The sequence below is a fragment of the Apodemus sylvaticus genome, chromosome 4, assembly GCF_947179515.1.
Source record: "Apodemus sylvaticus chromosome 4, mApoSyl1.1, whole genome shotgun sequence".
In the NCBI taxonomy this organism is placed as follows: Eukaryota; Metazoa; Chordata; class Mammalia; order Rodentia; family Muridae; genus Apodemus; species Apodemus sylvaticus.
The window spans coordinates 70,961,438-70,983,781 of record NC_067475.1 but is presented as its reverse complement, the minus strand read 5'-3'; the positions used below and the strand labels follow the sequence as shown (position 1 = coordinate 70,983,781).

The 22,344-nt window shown below is 42.9% G+C and overlaps 2 protein-coding genes and 1 pseudogene across 2 annotated transcripts; 1 reads left to right on the top strand and 2 right to left on the bottom strand.

The window, feature by feature from the left end:
• Nucleotides 1-3,653: 3,653 nt before the first annotated feature.
• On the bottom strand, nucleotides 3,654-4,718 carry LOC127682239 (TD and POZ domain-containing protein 1-like). The gene has a single exon (XM_052178623.1). The coding sequence runs from the start codon at nucleotides 4,716-4,718 to the stop codon at nucleotides 3,654-3,656; it is 1,065 nt and encodes a 354-aa protein (XP_052034583.1).
• Nucleotides 4,719-10,721: 6,003 nt separating this feature from the next.
• LOC127682238 (TD and POZ domain-containing protein 2-like) lies at nucleotides 10,722-11,822 on the top strand (annotated as a pseudogene).
• Nucleotides 11,823-19,289: 7,467 nt separating this feature from the next.
• LOC127682237 (TD and POZ domain-containing protein 1-like) lies at nucleotides 19,290-20,354 on the bottom strand. Its single transcript, XM_052178622.1, has one exon. It carries the CDS (start codon nucleotides 20,352-20,354, stop codon nucleotides 19,290-19,292), a length of 1,065 nt encoding a protein of 354 aa, XP_052034582.1.
• Nucleotides 20,355-22,344: the final 1,990 nt, after the last annotated feature.

Below are 22,344 nucleotides of genomic sequence, written 5' to 3'. Positions count from 1 at the left end.
TTTTCCAGCAGATTTACTCTGGTTATACAAAGAATATTTAAGAGTAGGCCAGCTCTCAAGGAGTTGATGGCCTACACAAATGCTGAATTGTACTTTTTAATTTCTCTCATATGCTTTGTTTAGTCATTTTTCTACACTTTTGCTTTTATGTTTTGGTTCATGATTTTGTGTTTTATTGACTTTATGCATTTGTGTGTAAGTGCATGTAAGTTTCATGTGTGTTTTCTTTGTTTTTCATCCTGGTTTTGTTTTTCTGCTTGTCATCTAACTGGAAGGAGTGAGACCTGAGCAGTACAGTGAGTAGCGAGATGGGGAGGGACTGGAAGGAGATGGGGAAAGGCAAATTGTAATCTGAATATTTTGTGTGGAAAACTCATTTTCAATAAAAAAGAAAGAAAAGCAGGGCCTCTGTAAGGTGATTTGGTCATATGCTAATCCTTAGGAATAGGAAAGTACTCTCATACAAAAATTCAATCCAGGAATCCCAACATGTTTCTGATCAAGCAAGGATTTGGAGATTGAGAAAGTCCTGCTTAACCATGGCTTTGAGGCCTGCCTTGACTGTCGAGCTTCTACCATATAAAGAGTAAAAGAGTATAAAGGAAGTGAGGAGGTCCTTGCCAATTGGCTCTTCTACCATTATATCCCTAGAGCAGGTATCATTTATGAAGAAATGCATGTGTTGATCCTTCCTGACCTTCACACTGTAGGAATAAATTCCATGGTTTTAAATTACACAGTATAATGTAATTTATTATGCCAGAATGGTATTTTTTCTTAATTCCAATAACACAAGATAGAGCTAGTCAGCAGATACAAAAACCTGCAAAAATTTCCAATAGAGGAGACAATAAAATATTTTCATGGACTCCCAAACTTCTCAATATTAGTAATAGTCAGGGAATGGTGTGGACACAACTGTGTGGGAAGATGGAGAAACTATAGGGACAGAGGCTGAATTCCTCATTCCAAAGACTGATGCTGAGAGGATGAACCTGAAAGAAGAGATTGTGGTCTGTTAGCTCTGTATCCCAGATTCCTCAGAATTCACTTGTCAAGTTTCCCTTCAACTCGACCTCATGCTGAGGACAACCACAGGTGTGTAATCAGAATCAAATGGGACAGGGCCTGAGGAGATGACTGAGCACTTGGTGCTCTGGCTGCCAGTCAATAGAACCAGGTTTCATTCCTAGTAGCAATGGGCAACTCACAAAAGTCTAGCTGTCAGTCTCATGGGATCTAGTGCCTTCCTCTGGATTCTGTGGGTAGCACACATGCAGATAGGCATGCAGAAACAACACTCTAAACATGAAGTAAACCATTTTTCTAAAACATTGATTGAGGCAATAGAGATCCACAGGAGGGAGATAAGGTTTTGCTCAGAATTGGGAGAACCAGCCAAGTGTACTGGCTGGTTTTGTGTGTCAACTTGACACAGACTGGAGTTATCACAGAGAAAGGAGCTTCAGTTGGGGAAGTGCCTCCATGAGATCCAGCTGTGGGGCATTTTCTCAATTAGTGATCAAGTGGGGAGGGCCCCTTTTGGGTGGTACCACCACTGGGCTGGTATTCTTGGGTTCAATAAGAGAGCAGGCTGCGCAAGCCAGGGGGAGCAAGCCAGTAAGGAACATCTATTCAGGGCCTCTGCATCAGCTCCTGCTTCCTAACCTGTTTGAGTTCCAGTCCTGACTTCCTTTTGTGATGAACAGCAATGCAGCAGTGTAAGCTGAATAAACCCTTTCCTTCCAAGCTTGCTTCTTGGTCATAATGTTTGTGCAGGAATAGAAACCCTGACTAAGACACCAAGAATATGAGCAAAAAGGGTACGTTTATGTATTTTATTTTATTCTCTCTTCCTGATATTTGGTTACCACTTAATTTAATGTCCCTAATGGCATTGCACTAAAACATAACCAGAGGGGATCTACTTAGAAACACTTCTTATCTCATTCTGAAAGTTTTGGAAAACTACTATTTTTTCTCCCCAGGCATCTGCTCCTCCTCCTCCTTCTTTAATTAAGCATGAATTCTTTATTAATACTGTATAATCTGAGTGAGCAGTGTTTCCCTCAATTCTTCTAGTTCTTTCCCACGTCCTTTCCCATATGGATCCTCTACATTTCTGTCTGTCATCAGAAAAGGACAGCTGGTACAGATCCATGGAGGCCATGGGACTGCTGCCTCAGTGTCTGTGAGTTAAAGGGGATTCAAAGGGCATTGTCTTCCCGAGAATCTCCATTCCCTGTCTCCCTCCCTGCTTCTGATCATCTTCCTTAGGGCTCTCTGAACTATGAGGGCATGGATTTAAGGGAAACATCTCATTTACAGTTGTGTGTATGAAGATCTTTCTTTGTCTCTGTCTCTCCAATGTCTCTGTCTCTGTCTCTCTCTGCATAATGTCTGGGTGTTAATCTCTGTATTTGTTCCAGTCTGCTGCAGGAGGAAGCTTCTCTGATGAGTGAATAAGGTATTAATTAAGGAGATTATTAAGATTAAAGGATTATTGGAAGATATTTTACCCTTTTTAAAGAAGACCAGTAGTATTTTACAGGTGTTTTACTCCAGTTCACTGGGTTATCTATCATCTGGTTTGTTTTAGTTGGTGTTCTGGACCAAGGACTTGTACCTCTGCTCCTTCCCCAGCCGGTTCTCCCTCAACAGGTATACAGGCCTGCAAATCTGTAATGAATAAATCCCTTTGGATGTTTTCAAAACATTTAATAGATTTTGCATGCCTTAATCCACAAACACATCTCTCCCAGAAGGATTAGACTCCCTCTACTATGGCATAGTCTTCTCAGTCGTCATAAGAGCATGAGGGTGGAGTTCTCATTTTCCAACATTAAATTCCAAGGAAAAAGACCAAGGGTTTCTAATATTGGTAGGAGAGTGAGGGCTCTGTTCAAACATCCACAGCTGAGCTAGGCTGCTTGGTCTACATGTTACTTCTCTGAAATAAACATCTCTGGAAACAACAGACTGATTTCAAAAGTTTTATTCATCTTGTATTTTATTTGGTTAAGGTTTTGTCTACAGAGTTCTTTGTGGCCATGGAGACAAGAGGAGGGCCTCAGATCTCTGATTCACCAGTTTCAGGTGGTGAAAAACTCTCCTGTGTGTGTAGCGAACTTAGCAAGAGATCTCTGAGAGAGCAGTAATTGCTTTTGAAGCCGAGTTCCCTGAACCTTGAATGTTTAAAAAGAAACTCTTCATTGTCTTTCCTTCACTGATGAGGAAGCAATCATGGTTGATTTCTCCTTGCCAATGGCCACAGTCATCTCTTCTGTTCAGTCCAAGGCAGAAGTGTTTCTCCAAAGAAACACAGTTGTTCTCTGCCTAGGGCCAGCTCTAAATTGAATCAGTTTTCAAACAATCAGACAAATTCAAACAGGAACATTAACATCATAGATGTCATGTAGAGTGTCCCAGACTGCAGTGCTGCCTATTGCACACCTACCATTTCAGTATGTATAATATATTGCAGGTGTTTTAAATCCTGAGCCACCATGCTGCCATTCCTCTGATAAAGTGAAAATGCTCCCTCAATACCATTGTCTAAGCAGAAGTCATTGGTAAAAAAGCTGGTTGTTGCTGTTGCAGAAGAGGTGCAGGTCACAGCTGTCCATCTTCTGAGATCACTTTAGGCATTTAAATCATGGCTCCAAAGAAGGACACTGTGCAGAAGCCAGGGAGCAGAAGGCTTCAGCCACCAAGGGGGGATGTGACTCCACCAATGACTTCCACCCTGAGGTCTTAGAGACCTCATAGGCAAAATCTGTAATGAAATCCAGGGCCTGAGTCTTCAGCCACTGTGTGCTGTGGAGGTCAGCCAGGATGAGAGTGTTTGCAGCATTCTCCACAGAGAGGATCCTGCAGAGGGCATCCTCACACATGGCCTTCAAGCCGTCCAGGCCATACCTGTCAGCAGCTGCCAGCAGACCAGAGGCCATGGAGTAGCTCTTGAGGTTTGGTGCCTTCCATGTGTAGATGAAGCCCATCATCTCCTGGAAGACTTGGGGATCCAAGTCATGAATCTCAACGAGGTTTTTTAGTCTCTCCTGCATTTCATGTTCAAACATGGCTCTGAAAACTGGAGAGCGAGCTGCTAGGATGGCCTTGTGAGCCCTGAATTCATGGCCACCCACCAATAGGGAGCAGTCTGTGAAGATGGAATTCTCCCAAAGCTTCCCTAGGTCATCTGCCAACACATGCCTTGGATCCTTGATTGCAGGTGTCATGTTCTGTCCAGGCATGCTGAAGATGGCTCCCGCTATGCTCACCTTGCAGCAGATGGTGAGCTGGTCTTCAGGGAGAAGTAAATGCTGATGGGAGAGGAGGAAATCTCGAAGGATGAACTCTTTGAATCCCCTGTGTTGGTATTGCCAAAAGCTTACAACACTGGGGTTCTTCCTACTTTGACATTTCTCTCCTTGGGAATTTATGATCCAGAACTCAAACTTTGCCCAAACTGGGCACACGGGACAGCTGAGCAATCCCAGGTCAACTGACAGGTAATCTTTGCTTTCTTTATCAACTCCATTTGGGTATACTCTCAAACACCATGCCACTTCCTCATTGTCCTCTAATGAGAACTCTGGGCTTCTAATCTCTTTCTGAATTCCATCCATGCAAAATGAGAAGTTGCTAATGGTCCACTCATAGCAGATGTTTTTTACACTGATCTGTGTGGAGCCCTTGGCTTCCATGTCCCCTGACATTTCTGTTGGCGGTAGTTTGGAGGTTAACATTGATCTGAAAAGAAGAACTAGCATTTATTGATTCTTCATCCTGATACATACAATTATATATACTCTTTAGATTTTATTTTAGATTTCTCCTAAATTCTTTCTCTCTGCTGTTTTTCTCTCTGTCTCTGTGTAACTGTCTCTGGTTCTCTGTGTCTCTCTTCCCCCCTCTCTGTCTTCTCTCTCTCTTTCTCTCTCTCTCTGAGTATATATCTGTGTGTGTTTATTGAACATACAGAATTAATTCCTTTATATAAATAGAAAGAGGATATATGAGAACAACATAAATTCAACTAATATAACAATGACTACAGTCAGTACTTACTTAGTCCACGAGGTTTGAAGTCTCAGGTTTTCTTCAGTATATGCTGGTATTCTGAAGTAGAGTCTAATGCCAGTGAAGAAATGGGCTCGCTAGTAAGATGAGAGCAGGCAGGCAAAGACACAAAGTCTACTTCTTCATATGCTTATATAGGCCTCCAGTAGAAGGCGTGGCCCTATTAAGGATGTGTCTTCAGTCTCAGCTTCTGGATTAAAGGTGTTTGTTTTACTGCCTGAAGACTCAGATTAAAGGTGTGTGATTTTCAACCCTAAGAATCTGTGTTTGAACTGGATCTATCTATTTCAATTTAAGCAAAACAAGCTTTTAAAAGATGATCCCTCCATTTTATATGTTACATGAGTCCACAGGTAGTCTAGACAAGAAGAGCCATCACCAGGGTACTTTGCTTACTGATACTTCAGACTTCCATAAATGAAGGTATCATGTCAATATCTGCAAAGCTATTATTTACTCCTGTGCTGGTTTTTACACTGATTTCTGCCATAAACCTGATCAGGGAAGGGATGTTTTCCTTAACTGGTCAAGAGTCTGAGTGTTCACCAAATGGAGGGCATGTAGAAGAGCTCCTGTATGGTGGTCAGGAATCAGAGCCCCAAAACTCTGAAGATGTCTTTCTTCTTTCCTGTGTGTTATTCCAATCAGAAGCACAGACCTTGTGATCACTCCTCCCAATTTGGTCGGTGGTAGTCTTGTACTTCCCTCCGAGGAAATCCTTCTTCAGAGCCAATTAGAACAATGGTTCTGGAATATCCTAAATGCTTCTCTTTCTGTTTCTCTCTGTCTCTCTGTCTCTCTGTCTCTCTCTCTGTCTCTCTGTCTCTGTCTCTGTCTCTGTCTCTCTCTCTCTCTCTCTCTCTCTCTCTCTCTCTCTCTCTCTCTGTGTGTGTGTGTGTGTGTGTGTGTGTGTGTGTTTATCTGGTTTTTTGAGACAGGGTTTCTCTGTGTAGCCCTGGCTGTCCTGGAACTCACTTTGTAGACCAGGCTGGCCTCAAACTCTGAAATCTGCCTGTCTCTGCCTCCCAAATGCTGGGATTAAAGGTGTGTGGCACCACTGCCTGGCTGGATTCTCCTTTTTTCAATTTTTATTTTATTAATTTTCATCTGAAATTCTGCCTCACTGCAGTGCTCCCCTCACAGTTTTTCAGCCCTCCCCCATCTCCTTGGCCTCTGAGAGGGTGCTCCCCATGCATTCCCCCTCCCTGGGGCATTAAGTCTCTATAGGATTAGGCACATCCTCTTCCACTGAGGCCAGACAAGGTATGCCTGTACTTCATTTGTTCTTGGGGCATCAGACAAGTTCATGTATGCTCACTGGTTGGTGGCTTAGTCTCTGGTGGCCCCTGAAAGTCCAGATTAGGTGATACTGGTCATTTTTTTTAGAGTTGCCATCTCCTTTAGTTCCTTTAATCCTTCGCCTAACTCATCCATAGGGTTCCCCTACTACAATCCAATGCTTAGCTGTAACTGCATTTCAGTTAGCTGTTGGTAGAGCCTCTGAGAGGACAGCCATGCTAGCCTCCTGTCTGCATGGAAAACATAGCATTAGTAGCGTATGTGTGTCTGTGTGTGTGTGTTCTGCCCAAACAGCATTACATGCAAATTTTCACTGCAAGTAATCAATGTTCTGGTTCAAGGATTCTGCTTTCTGAAACATCATAGGAGTGGCTCCTCCATGACCTCCAGAAGCTGGTAGATGGAGTAGATTGTCAGGTGAACCATGTCAAAACATTGGCTTCCAGCGTGGATTGCAGCAGAGTGAGTGAGCCCAGGTTTTGTGTTCTGGCTTTTTTGCCATTATTTTTTTTTCAATTTTACTTAAATATCTTCTTTATTTACATTTCAAATGTCCTCTTTGCTCAATGCCCCTCTGAAAACCTCTATCCCATCCCCTCCCTCTGCTCACTAACCCACCCACTCCAGCTTCCCTGACCTGGTAGGGGTACTCTGAGGCAATGAGCCTTCAAGGGTCCAAGGGTCTCTCCTCTCATTGATGTCTGTTCAGGCTGTCCTCTGTTACCCATGTGTCTGGAGTCATCGTTTCTTCCATGTGTACTCTCTCATTTGTGCTTAAGTCCCTGAGAACTCTGGGCTTACTGGTTGGTTCGTATTTTTGTTCATCCTATGGGGTTGCAAACACTTTCAACACCTTGGGTCCTTTAGCTAGTTCCTCCATTGAAACCCTTTGCTCATTTCAATGTTGGGATGTGTGTGCATCCCCCTCTGTATTTGTCAGGCACTGGCAAAGCCTCTCAGAAGAGAGTTATATCTGGCTCCTGTCAGCAAGCACTTATTGGCATCCACAATAGTGTCTGGGTTTGTTAACTGCATATGGGATGCCCCTGCCACAGGTGGGGAAGTCTATGGATATCCATTCTTTTACTCTCTGCTCCACACTTTGTATTTCTTCCCATGGGTATTTTGTACCCCTTCTAAGAAGAATCAATGTAGCAACACTTTGGTCTTCTTTCTTCTTGAGCTTCATGTGGTCTTTGAATTGTATTTTGGGTATTCTGAGCTTCTAGGCTAATATCCACTTATCAGTGAGTTGGTCTTGAAGTCCTCTATCAGCATCATGCAATGTGATTTTAAATTCAAATCTTGATCTGTGGTATATTTGGTTATCCAGAACTTGCTGTGCTGGGAGAACTGGCTTCTGATGATGCTAAGTAGCCTTGGTTTTTGTTGGTAGGGTTCTTGGGCTTGACTTTCACCATCTTGTTATTTTTGGTGTTACATGGTTCTGTTGTTTCTGTGTTCCTACCTGGAGCTTGTACTTCCTGTGGGCCTGTAAGCCTGTGCCAGCACTCCCGGGAGCCCAGCTCTCTTCTGGTGGGACCTGTGCACAGATGGCTGTGGAGCATCCCCAGCTCCATGGTACAGATAGCTCAACTGTTTTTTTTTTTTTTTTTTTTTAATAATAGCTCAACCTGTGTCATTTTTTTTCATTTAATGTTTTTGTGTTTGTTTTAGATATTAACTTAGTTATGAAGAATGACATCAATTAAAATAAACTTATTTTCCCAGAACAGCCCTAGTGTGTATCCTAGGGTACCACTTCAGTTTAGGTTCTTCTGCTTCTGTCTCTTGAATATCATTTTCAGAAGGACACCTCTGACTTTAGCTTCAGAGTTGATCTTTTGGGCACTTATTTTTTTCTTTCTTTTTTTTATTCGATGTATTCTTTATTTACATTTCAAATGATTTCCCCTTTTCTGGGTCCCCACTCCCTGCAAGCCCCATAAGCCTTCTTCTCTCTCCCTGTTCCTCCAGACAGGGTTTCTCTGTGTAGTCCTGGATGTCCTGGAACTCAGTTTGTAGACCAGGCTGGCCTCGAACTCAGAAATCTGCTTGTCTCCTTCTCACAAATGCTGTGGTTAAAGGCATGCTCCACCACCACCTGGCTAACATAAACTTAATTTCTGTTCCCCTCTGCATTGATGGTCATTAGGCAGGTGGTGGTTTTGTAATCTGGGGTTGCAGGTGTGTTGTTGGAATAACCTGGTCTTGTTGAGGGTGCCAATTGAAGATGCTGGTCTTATTAGAGATTGGCTTAGAGAGTGAAGCTAGGCTCAGGTTTTGTTGAGGGGCATCTTGGAAACTAATGCTAGGTGCCAGGATATTAATTTGAACAGATTTTTTAAAAATGGAGTCTGAATTTCAAAAATCTGACCATACATCAGGAATATCTGTGTTCTCTAGTCTTAGTTTTTGGTGTTCAAGTTTCTGATGCTGGATAACTATTCTTGTTAGCTAAATTGTATCAATGAATAATGTGGAATTTGTAATTAAAACACACCCCCACAGAAAGCAGAAGCAAAGACAGCTTTTGATCTAGCTTTTATTAATTAGGCAGCATATTTAAAAAACCTGCAGAGGGTCTAGAGGTTAGGGAAAGGTGTTTGAGAGATTTAGTGATAGTGGCAGAGAGAGTATTTAATAAAAGAGGACTACAAAAGAGAAAAAAGTTAAGTGGCCAGAAGCAACAGACTCCAGACCCATCAAAAAGTCTGTTGGCAGTCAAGGAAAAATCAGAAGAATGTAGGAGATGCCTAAAACAGATAGTTTCAGAGGAAGGAGGTAAGGGGGCCCTGAAGACCCTGAGGGGAAGTACAAAGTGTAAATGGAATAAAACACAGGAAAGAATAGAGCCATCTTCAGAGGTTTGGGGCTCTGATCCTGCCCACCATACAGGAGCTCTTCCACATGCTTTACATTTTGTGAACACTCAGACTCCTGAGCAGTTAAGGAAAGCACCCCTTCCCTGATCATGTTTATGATAGCATTTGTAAGACCAGTGCATGGGTAAATCGTATCTGTGCAGAGATTTACATCATCTCTTTATTTATGCAAGATTGTCCCTAGTAAGCAAAGTATATTGTTGATGGTTATTGTTCTAGTCTGCACTACTTGTGGACATACTAAAGTGGAAGGCATGCCTTTTAAATTTTTTTCTTTTGCTTTTTTTCAAGACAGTGTTTCTCTGTGTAGCCATGGCTGTCCTGGAACTCACTTTGTAGACAAGGCTGGCCTTGAACTCAGAAATCTGCCTGCCTCTGCCTCCCAAATATTGGGATTAAAGGCGTGTGCCCCCAGTGCCCTGCGAATTTTTTTTCTTAAGTTGAAGTAGGTAGATTCAGTTCAAATGCAGATTCTTCTTGTCAGAAAAAACATACACATTTAATCTGAGAAAAACATACACCTTTAATCTGAGTCTTGAGGCAGAAAAACACACACCTTTAATCCAGATCTTCAGACTAGAAGACACTCCCTTAACTAGGCCACACCTTCTACTGGAGGCCCACAATAAGCATAAAGAAGAAGGAAGCTTTTTTCTTTGGCTTCCTGCTCTCATCTAAATAGCAAGCCCATTCCTTCACTGGCATTAGACCCTTCTTCTTAAGAATTCCAGTATATACTGAAGAACACCTGAGACTTCACACCTTGTGGAATAAGTAAATACTGACTGTAGTCATTGTTATATTAGCTAGACCTCAGCCTGTATGTTATTCTTCTATATTCTCTGTCTATTTACATAAAGGAATTCATTCTGTACATTCTCTATAGGACCCTGAAAATACAACACACTTGAGATGAGAATATATAAAGTTTTACAGACTTTCCTATCCAGAGGTGGATAGAATAGCTCAACTAGTGGCCACTGACCTAAGAGTCACGAAACTCAAACACATACACACACATAGAAATTCCAGTGTTTGGGGGAAAGAGAGAGGGGGGGAAGAGGGAAAGAGGGAGAGATGGAGGGAGAGGGAGAGGGGGAGGGAGATAGGCAAAGAGAGGGAGAGAGAGGGAGAGAGAGGGAGGTAAAGGGAAAGGGAGAGAGAGAGGAAAAGAGAGGGAGAGACGGAGAGAGAGGGAGAGAGAGGAAAAGGGAGACGGAGAGGGAGACGGAGAGGGAGAGAGAGAGAGAGAGAGAGAGACAGAGAGATAGACAGAGAGAGAGAGGAGAGAGAGAGAGAGAGAGAGAGAGAGAGAGAGAGAGAGAGAGAGAGAACTTAGGGAAATTGAAACTAAAATCCAAAGTATACCTATAATCGTGTTCAATAGGATGAAGAGTAAATAACCTCTGGTGTTCTCTCAGGTCAAGATTAACCTTCAAACTACCTCCAGCAGAAATGTCAGGGGACATGGAGACAAAGAGCTGGGGCTCCACACAGATCAGTGTAAAAAAAAAAATCTGCTATGAGTGGACTATAAGCAACTTCTCATTTTGCATGCGGGGAATTCAGAAAAGGATTTCAAGCCCAGTGTTCTCATTAGAGGCCAATGAAGAAATAGCATGGTGTTTGAGAGTACACCCAAACGGGGTTGATGAAGAAAGCAAAGATTACCTGTCAGTTTACCTGGGGTTGCTCAGCTGTCCAGAGAGCCCAGTTTGGGCAAAGTTCAAATTCTGGATCATAAATTCCCAAGGAGAGAAATGCCAAAGTATGAAGAACCCCAATGTCGTAAGCTTTCAGCAATACAAAAAGTGGGGATTCAAAAAGTTCATCCTTCTAGGTTTCCTCCTCTCCCATCAGCAATGGCTTGTCCCTGAAGACCAGCTCAGCCTCTGCTGCAAGGTGAGCATAATAGGAGCCATCTTTGCATGCCTGGACAGATCATGACACCTGCAATCAAGGAGCCAAGACAGATGTTGAGAGATGACCTAGCAAAGCTGTGGGAGAAATCTCTCTTCAAAGACTGAACCCTATTGGTAGGTGGCCATGTATTCAGGGCTCACCACGCCATCCTAGCAGCTTGTTCTCCAGTTTTCAGAGCCATGTTTGAACATGAAATGCAGGAGAGCCTAAAGAACATTGTTGAGATCCATGACTGGACCCTCAGGTCTTCCAGATGATGTACTTCATCTACTCAGGGGAAAAACACCACACCTCAACAGCAACTCCATGGCCACTGGTGTGCTGGCAGCTGCTGACAAGTATGGCCTGGAGGACTTGAAGGTCATGTGTGAGGATGCCCTCTTCAGGATACTCTCTGTGGAGAAAGCTGCAGACACTCTCATCCTGGCTGACCTCCACAGCACACAGTGGCTGAAGACTCAGGCCCTGGATTTCATTGCACTTCATTTCTCTGAAGTCTCTGAGAACTCAGAGTGGAAGGCAATGTTGGAGTCACATCCCTATTTGGCGGCTGAAGCCTTCCACTCCCTGGATTCTGCACAGAATGTTTTCTTTGAGCCCTCACTCAAAGGCATAAAGAGATTTTAGGAGCTAGTCAGATATGACCATCACCTGTCTTCCAATGGCAGCACCCAATATAGTTACCAATTACTTCTGGTTAGAGTACAGTATTGCTGGAGCATTTACACTGCATCTTCAAGAAAGCAGCATGGTGGCTCAGGATTTAAAACAGCTCTACTATGTTAAAATTGCAGGTGTGAATGGCAGAACAGGAGTCTCACACAATCTAGATGATATCTGCCCTGTTGAAGTTCTTGTTTGTTTTTGTCTGACATGATGGAAACTGGGATTCAAGGTAGGTGCTGACCATAAATAAGCACAGCCCAAAGGAATTTCATTGGGGGAAACTGTATGGACTGATCCAAACAGAACAAATGACCAGGGCCCAAAGAAAGGGAGATATCAAACATGAATATTTATTTATCTGAGACTTAAATGACAATGAAGACTTTTTAAAGGTTCAGTTTGTGGGAACTCAGCTGCAAAAGGAATTACTGCTCTGTCAGAGAACTGTGGTTCAGTTCCCAGCACACCCAGGAGAGTTTTCAACCAACTGTAACTGGTCATTCAGAGGATCTGAGGCCCTTCTCTGGTCTTCATGGCCACAAACAACTCTGTAAACAAAATCGTAACCCAATAAAATATAATATGAATAAAACATTTGAAATCAGTCTGTGGATTCCAGAGATGTTTAGGTTCAGAGAAGTCACATATAGTCCAATCAGCCCTGATCAGGTGTGGATATTCGTGGAGACTATATTACCAGAATTACAAACCCATTGTCTTTTCTTGGCATCTACATTAGGTAAAAGCTCCATCATCATGCTCTTATGATGACTAAGAAGTGTAGACCAGTGTGGAGGAAGTCTCCTCCTCCTGGGAGAGAAGTGTTTGTTGGTCAAAGCATGCAAAAATCTTTTATTAATTTTGAAAACATTCAAAGAGATTTATTCATTATGTATTCATATTCCCTAGGCCAGTAGTTTCTCATCTTCTCAGTGTTGTGCCCCCTTAATACCGTTCTTCCTGTTGTGGTCAACCAGAACCATTAAATAACTTGTTGGCTACTTCATTACTGTAGTGTGGCTCCCGTATGAATTATACTATAAAGATCTGATATAGAGGATATCTGATATCCAACCCCCATGAAATGGTCAATACTCCACCACAGAGGATGAGGGAGCCACAGTTTGAGAAGCATGGCTCCAGGCCATGCCTGCCTTCATACCAGCTAGACTTCTTACAGAACTTCTTGTACTAAAGTTCTACCACACCTAATTCCACAATCTCAATTAACCTCTGTACTGCACCACCTGTGGGAGTCTTCACTGACCATTCTTTTTATATCTTGTGGATGCCACAGATCTTTCCCTTCTAGCCTCCCTACCCAACTCTATGCTCTGCCCCAGGCTTTAAGTACAGCTTGCACCCCTGCTAACACAAGTGTCACTCTTTCCATGGTAACAGAAGGGTAAGGGCAGAATTAAAACTTGTCCTTTGCTTTCCCACTTACTATTTCCCCAATCCTATTCCAAGATTTATAGTGGGAAATTTGATGTGTTTTTTTTTTCTGTCCTGTAAAGCACCAAACAAGTGGATCACAAGACCTTCTCACCCATCTTCCTATAGCTGTTCAGCTGTTAAAGTGAATAGAATCCAGGCATGGATACACTGCTCCCATGTTCAGCCTGCCTGGAGTGAGAGGAAGTTCCCAAGGAATTAGCACTAGAACAATGGAAAGTCATGCCACGCTCAGCTGATCTGCTGAAGTTGTTACTTCAATATTCCTAATTCTGCTCCCTTTATGCTGACATCTTACAACCATCACAGACCGTCTTCATCAGGCTCTTATGTTCACTTGGATAATTGTTAACCTTGACCAAACAATCTCATCCATCAGGCCAGCCACATGGCCCCCACCTGAAACTTGCTTCCCATTTTTATAGTTTGACCTGGAAGATTTGTTGTATCACCAGTTAGACCCCTCTGTGAGAAAATACCTGTCAAAACAATATTTTTACATGCACCCAGAGCATCAGGTCCATCAGAGAGTCTGTGAAGGAGCTTCGGACTACTACTGTGCACAGTGGGGTTATGAAAGCACAGGTTCTACTGGGACTCTCACTAAAATCTGATTTCATCAAGCTAGTTGGGCTACCAACAAAAGAATACAAATGGAGGGACCCATGGCTCTGGCTGCATATGTAGCTTAGAATGGCCTTGTTGGAAATCATTGGGAGAAGTGGCTCTTGGTCTTGTGGGGGTTTTATGCTCCAGTAGAGGGGAATGCCTGGTCAGGAAGGCAGGAGTAGGTGCATGGGTAGGGGAGCACTCTCATAGAGGTAGGGGGAGGGGAATGGAATAGGGGGTTTTCGGAGGGGAGACTGGAAAGTGGATAACATTTGAAATGTAAGTAAAGAAAATATCCAATGAAAGAAAAGAAAAAAAAGAAGAAAAACCTTCACGCTTCTCTCATGCATATTCACCTTATAGCCACCTGACACTCAGCTTCACTGAAAGAAGAAAACAGGCCACTGGATGGGATTCAGGCTATATTTGGGGATGTAGAGCATGTACAAAAAAAGGAGTTACGTATGCATACAGATTCCAGGGTAAGCAATAGAAATACTCTCTTCTCTATCCAACAAGTTGTTAGACAGGTTCTGGCTGGCTATTGGGCCCAATAAAGTCCTTGCAAGGCTGGACTTCAGGCCCTAGCCTCTGCCTATGACCACACCTACCCTAACATAAGTGTCACTAAGTTTACTCGCTTCCTGTCTCAACAACCCACTCCACAATCATGACCCCTGCATTTATGAAAGCTTGTTCCAGATAATTGACTCCTCCTGTCCTGATTTGACATAGGACTGTTGGTTATGCTTAAATGCCTAGCCCACCTACTATGATAGAACAGCTCTCCCTGGAAACTATTCATAGACTACAGAAAGTACTCAGTGTACATGGCAGCATTCAGAGAGAGGTAAGCTCACCCTTCAGTAACAGAAGAAAGCCATTGTAATGGGAATCAGATACCCTCAGAACGTTCACATCTCTGCAATTTCATTGTAACTCCTACCAATTAAGAATATGAGTGCCTCTTGCTTCCAGAGGATGATAGGTGGGCTTGTGCATCAGGACTTACCCCTTGCAGACATTCCCTAGTTGTAAATGTATCATCTGATATTGGTATCCTGGCACAGTAGTTACCCCAATAACCTCCCACACAGGGGAAAGCATTCCCAATGAATTAGACTCTGTAGATCACCAGGTGAAAAGGGTTGCTGCACCTGTTGTGGTGTTCTCCACCTTGCTTGGTATAGGAGTAGCTGGTACAGCTGGCACAGGAACTTCTGCACTAGATCTTCAATCTACCAGGTGAACAAACTGAGAGACAGCAGCCTCACAATCATCACATTAGATGCAGAAAAAGCCTTTGACAAAATCCAACATCCTTCTTGACAAAAGTCCCAAGAGACAGGGATGTAACTGAATATAAAAAAGGCAGTTTAGAGCAAGCCCATAGCCAACCAACATCAACTTAAATGGAGAGAAACTTGAAAAATTCCACTAAAATCCAGACAAGGTAAGGTGGTCTCCTCTGTATATATACCTATTAAATAGGGCACTTGATGTCTTTGAGCAATAAGACCACTGAAGCAGATCAAGGGTATACAAATTAGAAAGGAAGAAGTCAAATATTGTTATTTGTATTAACATGAGGGTAGACATATGTCTCTGCATGGGTCTAGAGGAGGTGCCGGAGCTGAATCGGGGAATTTTATACTATCTCCTATCCCTGAGTGAGATGTTCTCTCTAACTCATAACTGCCTGGAAATGAAAAATTATTTTTCCAGCAGATTTACTCTGGTTATACAAAGAATATTTAAGAGTAGGCCAGCTCTCAAGGAGTTGATGGCCTACACAAATGCTGAATTGTACTTTTTAATTTCTCTCATATGCTTTGTTTAGTCATTTTTCTACACTTTTGCTTTTATGTTTTGGTTCATGATTTTGTGTTTTATTGACTTTATGCATTTGTGTGTAAGTGCATGTAAGTTTCATGTGTGTTTTCTTTGTTTTTCATCCTGGTTTTGTTTTTCTGCTTGTCATCTAACTGGAAGGAGTGAGACCTGAGCAGTACAGTGAGTAGCGAGATGGGGAGGGACTGGAAGGAGATGGGGAAAGGCAAATTGTAATCTGAATATTTTGTGTGGAAAACTCATTTTCAATAAAAAAGAAAGAAAAGCAGGGCCTCTGTAAGGTGATTTGGTCATATGCTAATCCTTAGGAATAGGAAAGTACTCTCATACAAAAATTCAATCCAGGAATCCCAACATGTTTCTGATCAAGCAAGGATTTGGAGATTGAGAAAGTCCTGCTTAACCATGGCTTTGAGGCCTGCCTTGACTGTCGAGCTTCTACCATATAAAGAGTAAAAGAGTATAAAGGAAGTGAGGAGGTCCTTGCCAATTGGCTCTTCTACCATTATATCCCTAGAGCAGGTATCATTTATGAAGAAATGCATGTGTTGATCCTTCCTGACCTTCACACTGTAGGAATAAATTCCATGGTTTTAAATTACACAGTATAATGTAATTTATTATGCCAGAATGGTATTTTTTCTTAATTCCAATAACACAAGATAGAGCTAGTCAGCAGATACAAAAACCTGCAAAAATTTCCAATAGAGGAGACAATAAAATATTTTCATGGACTCCCAAACTTCTCAATATTAGTAATAGTCAGGGAATGGTGTGGACACAACTGTGTGGGAAGATGGAGAAACTATAGGGACAGAGGCTGAATTCCTCATTCCAAAGACTGATGCTGAGAGGATGAACCTGAAAGAAGAGATTGTGGTCTGTTAGCTCTGTATCCCAGATTCCTCAGAATTCACTTGTCAAGTTTCCCTTCAACTCGACCTCATGCTGAGGACAACCACAGGTGTGTAATCAGAATCAAATGGGACAGGGCCTGAGGAGATGACTGAGCACTTGGTGCTCTGGCTGCCAGTCAATAGAACCAGGTTTCATTCCTAGTAGCAATGGGCAACTCACAAAAGTCTAGCTGTCAGTCTCATGGGATCTAGTGCCTTCCTCTGGATTCTGTGGGTAGCACACATGCAGATAGGCATGCAGAAACAACACTCTAAACATGAAGTAAACCATTTTTCTAAAACATTGATTGAGGCAATAGAGATCCACAGGAGGGAGATAAGGTTTTGCTCAGAATTGGGAGAACCAGCCAAGTGTACTGGCTGGTTTTGTGTGTCAACTTGACACAGACTGGAGTTATCACAGAGAAAGGAGCTTCAGTTGGGGAAGTGCCTCCATGAGATCCAGCTGTGGGGCATTTTCTCAATTAGTGATCAAGTGGGGAGGGCCCCTTTTGGGTGGTACCACCACTGGGCTGGTATTCTTGGGTTCAATAAGAGAGCAGGCTGCGCAAGCCAGGGGGAGCAAGCCAGTAAGGAACATCTATTCATGGCCTCTGCATCAGCTCCTGCTTCCTGACCTGTTTGAGTTCCAGTCCTGACTTCCTTTTGTGATGAACAGCAATGCAGCAGTGTAAGCTGAATAAACCCTTTCCTTCCAAGCTTGCTTCTTGGTCATAATGTTTGTGCAGGAATAGAAACCCTGACTAAGACACCAAGAATATGAGCAAAAAGGGTACGTTTATGTATTTTATTTTATTCTCTCTTCCTGATATTTGGTTACCACTTAATTTAATGTCCCTAATGGCATTGCACTAAAACATAACCAGAGGGGATCTACTTAGAAACACTTCTTATCTCATTCTGAAAGTTTTGGAAAACTACTATTTTTTCTCCCCAGGCATCTGCTCCTCCTCCTCCTTCTTTAATTAAGCATGAATTCTTTATTAATACTGTATAATCTGAGTGAGCAGTGTTTCCCTCAATTCTTCTAGTTCTTTCCCACGTCCTTTCCCATATGGATCCTCTACATTTCTGTCTGTCATCAGAAAAGGACAGCTGGTACAGATCCATGGAGGCCATGGGACTGCTGCCTCAGTGTCTGTGAGTTAAAGGGGATTCAAAGGGCATTGTCTTCCCGAGAATCTCCATTCCCTGTCTCCCTCCCTGCTTCTGATCATCTTCCTTAGGGCTCTCTGAACTATGAGGGCATGGATTTAAGGGAAACATCTCATTTACAGTTGTGTGTATGAAGATCTTTCTTTGTCTCTGTCTCTCCAATGTCTCTGTCTCTGTCTCTCTCTGCATAATGTCTGGGTGTTAATCTCTGTATTTGTTCCAGTCTGCTGCAGGAGGAAGCTTCTCTGATGAGTGAATAAGGTATTAATTAAGGAGATTATTAAGATTAAAGGATTATTGGAAGATATTTTACCCTTTTTAAAGAAGACCAGTAGTATTTTACAGGTGTTTTACTCCAGTTCACTGGGTTATCTATCATCTGGTTTGTTTTAGTTGGTGTTCTGGACCAAGGACTTGTACCTCTGCTCCTTCCCCAGCCGGTTCTCCCTCAACAGGTATACAGGCCTGCAAATCTGTAATGAATAAATCCCTTTGGATGTTTTCAAAACATTTAATAGATTTTGCATGCCTTAATCCACAAACACATCTCTCCCAGAAGGATTAGACTCCCTCTACTATGGCATAGTCTTCTCAGTCGTCATAAGAGCATGAGGGTGGAGTTCTCATTTTCCAACATTAAATTCCAAGGAAAAAGACCAAGGGTTTCTAATATTGGTAGGAGAGTGAGGGCTCTGTTCAAACATCCACAGCTGAGCTAGGCTGCTTGGTCTACATGTTACTTCTCTGAAATAAACATCTCTGGAAACAACAGACTGATTTCAAAAGTTTTATTCATCTTGTATTTTATTTGGTTAAGGTTTTGTCTACAGAGTTCTTTGTGGCCATGGAGACAAGAGGAGGGCCTCAGATCTCTGATTCACCAGTTTCAGGTGGTGAAAAACTCTCCTGTGTGTGTAGCGAACTTAGCAAGAGATCTCTGAGAGAGCAGTAATTGCTTTTGAAGCCGAGTTCCCTGAACCTTGAATGTTTAAAAAGAAACTCTTCATTGTCTTTCCTTCACTGATGAGGAAGCAATCATGGTTGATTTCTCCTTGCCAATGGCCACAGTCATCTCTTCTGTTCAGTCCAAGGCAGAAGTGTTTCTCCAAAGAAACACAGTTGTTCTCTCCCTAGGGCCAGCTCTAAATTGAATCAGTTTTCAAACAATCAGACAAATTCAAACAGGAACATTAACATCATAGATGTCATGTAGAGTGTCCCAGACTGCAGTGCTGCCTATTGCTCACCTACCATTTCAGTATGTATAATATATTGCAGGTGTTTTAAATCCTGAGCCACCATGCTGCCATTCCTCTGATAAAGTGAAAATGCTCTCTCAATACCATTGTCTAAGCAGAAGTCATTGGTAAAAAAGCTGGTTGTTGCTGTTGCAGAAGAGGTGCAGGTCACAGCTGTCCATCTTCTGAGATCACTTTAGGCATTTAAATCATGGCTCCAAAGAAGGACACTGTGCAGAAGCCAGGGAGCAGAAAGCTTCAGCCACCAAGGGGGGATGTGACTCCACCAATGACTTCCACCCTGAGGTCTTAGAGACCTCATAGGCAAAATCTGTAATGAAATCCAGGGCCTGAGTCTTCAGCCACTGTGTGCTGTGGAGGTCAGCCAGGATGAGAGTGTTTGCAGCATTCTCCACAGAGAGGATCCTGCAGAGGGCATCCTCACACATGGCCTTCAAGCCGTCCAGGCCATACCTGTCAGCAGCTGCCAGCAGACCAGAGGCCATGGAGTAGCTCTTGAGGTTTGGTGCCTTCCATGTGTAGATGAAGCCCATCATCTCCTGGAAGACTTGGGGATCCAAGTCATGAATCTCAACGAGGTTTTTTAGTCTCTCCTGCATTTCATGTTCAAACATGGCTCTGAAAACTGGAGAGCGAGCTGCTAGGATGGCCTTGTGAGCCCTGAATTCATGGCCACCCACCAATAGGGAGCAGTCTGTGAAGATGGAATTCTCCCAAAGCTTCCCTAGGTCATCTGCCAACACATGCCTTGGATCCTTGATTGCAGGTGTCATGTTCTGTCCAGGCATGCTGAAGATGGCTCCCGCTATGCTCACCTTGCAGCAGATGGTGAGCTGGTCTTCAGGGAGAAGTAAATGCTGATGGGAGAGGAGGAAATCTCGAAGGATGAACTCTTTGAATCCCCTGTGTTGGTATTGCCAAAAGCTTACAACACTGGGGTTCTTCCTACTTTGACATTTCTCTCCTTGGGAATTTATGATCCAGAACTCAAACTTTGCCCAAACTGGGCACACGGGACAGCTGAGCAATCCCAGGTCAACTGACAGGTAATCTTTGCTTTCTTTATCAACTCCATTTGGGTATACTCTCAAACACCATGCCACTTCCTCATTGTCCTCTAAAGAGAACTCTGGGCTTCTAATCTCTTTCTGAATTCCATCCATGCAAAATGAGAAGTTGCTAATGGTCCACTCATAGCAGATGTTTTTTACACTGATCTGTGTGGAGCCCTTGGCTTCCATGTCCCCTGACATTTCTGTTGGCGGTAGTTTGGAGGTTAACATTGATCTGAAAAGAAGAACTAGCATTTATTGATTCTTCATCCTGATACATACAATTATATATACTCTTTAGATTTTATTTTAGATTTCTCCTAAATTCTTTCTCTCTGCTGTTTTTCTCTCTGTCTCTGTGTAACTGTCTCTGGTTCTCTGTGTCTCTCTTCCCCCCTCTCTGTCTTCTCTCTCTCTTTCTCTCTCTCTCTGAGTATATATCTGTGTGTGTTTATTGAACATACAGAATTAATTCCTTTATATAAATAGAAAGAGGATATATGAGAACAACATAAATTCAACTAATATAACAATGACTACAGTCAGTACTTACTTAGTCCACGAGGTTTGAAGTCTCAGGTTTTCTTCAGTATATGCTGGTATTCTGAAGTAGAGTCTAATGCCAGTGAAGAAATGGGCTCGCTAGTAAGATGAGAGCAGGCAGGCAAAGACACAAAGTCTACTTCTTCATATGCTTATATAGGCCTCCAGTAGAAGGCGTGGCCCTATTAAGGATGTGTCTTCAGTCTCAGCTTCTGGATTAAAGGTGTTTGTTTTACTGCCTGAAGACTCAGATTAAAGGTGTGTGATTTTCAACCCTAAGAATCTGTGTTTGAACTGGATCTATCTATTTCAATTTAAGCAAAACAAGCTTTTAAAAGATGATCCCTCCATTTTATATGTTACATGAGTCCACAGGTAGTCTAGACAAGAAGAGCCATCACCAGGGTACTTTGCTTACTGATACTTCAGACTTCCATAAATGAAGGTATCATGTCAATATCTGCAAAGCTATTATTTACTCCTGTGCTGGTTTTTACACTGATTTCTGCCATAAACCTGATCAGGGAAGGGATGTTTTCCTTAACTGGTCAAGAGTCTGAGTGTTCACCAAATGGAGGGCATGTAGAAGAGCTCCTGTATGGTGGTCAGGAATCAGAGCCCCAAAACTCTGAAGATGTCTTTCTTCTTTCCTGTGTGTTATTCCAATCAGAAGCACAGACCTTGTGATCACTCCTCCCAATTTGGTCGGTGGTAGTCTTGTACTTCCCTCCTAGGAAATCCTTCTTCAGAGCCAATTAGAACAGTGGTTCTGGAATATCATAAATGCTTCTCTTTCTGTTTCTCTCTGTCTCTCTGTCTCTCTGTCTCTGTCTGTCTCTGTCTCTGTCTCTGTCTCTCTCTCTGTCTCTCTCTCTGTCTCTCTCTCTCTCTCTCTCTCTCTCTCTCTCTCTCTCTCTCTCTCTGTGTGTGTGTGTGTCTTTCTGGTTTTTTGAGACAGGGTTTCTCTGTGTAGCCCTGGCTGTCCTGGAACTCACTTTGTAGACCAGGCTGGCCTCAAACTCTGAAATCTGCCTGTCTCTGCCTCCCAAATGCTGGGATTAAAGGTGTGTGGCACCACTGCCTGGCTGGATTATCCTTTTTTCAATTTTTATTTTATTAATTTTCATCTGAAATTCTGCCTCACTGCAGTGCTCCCCTCACAGTTTTTCAGCCCTCCCCCATCTCCTTTGCCTCTGAGAGGGTGCTCCCCATGCATTCCCCCTCCCTGGGGCATTAAGTCTCTATAGGATTAGGCACATCCTCTTCCACTGAGGTCAGACAATGTATGCCTGTACTTCATTTGTGCTTGGGGCATCAGACAAGTTCATGTATGCTCACTGGTTAGTGGCTTAGTCTCTGGTGGCCCCCGAAAGTCCAGATTAGGTGATACTGGTCATTTTTTTTAGAGTTGCCATCTCCTTTAGTTCCTTTAATCCTTCGCCTAACTCATCCATAGGGTTCCCCTACTACAATCCAATGCTTAGCTGTAACTGCATTTCAGTTAGCTGTTGGTAGGTAGAGCCTCTGAGAGGACAGCCATGCTAGTCTCCTGTCTGCATGGAAAACATAGCATTAGTAGCGTATGTGTGTGTGTGTGTGTGTGTGTGTGTGTGTGTGTGTGTGTGTGTGTTCAGCCCAAACAGCATTA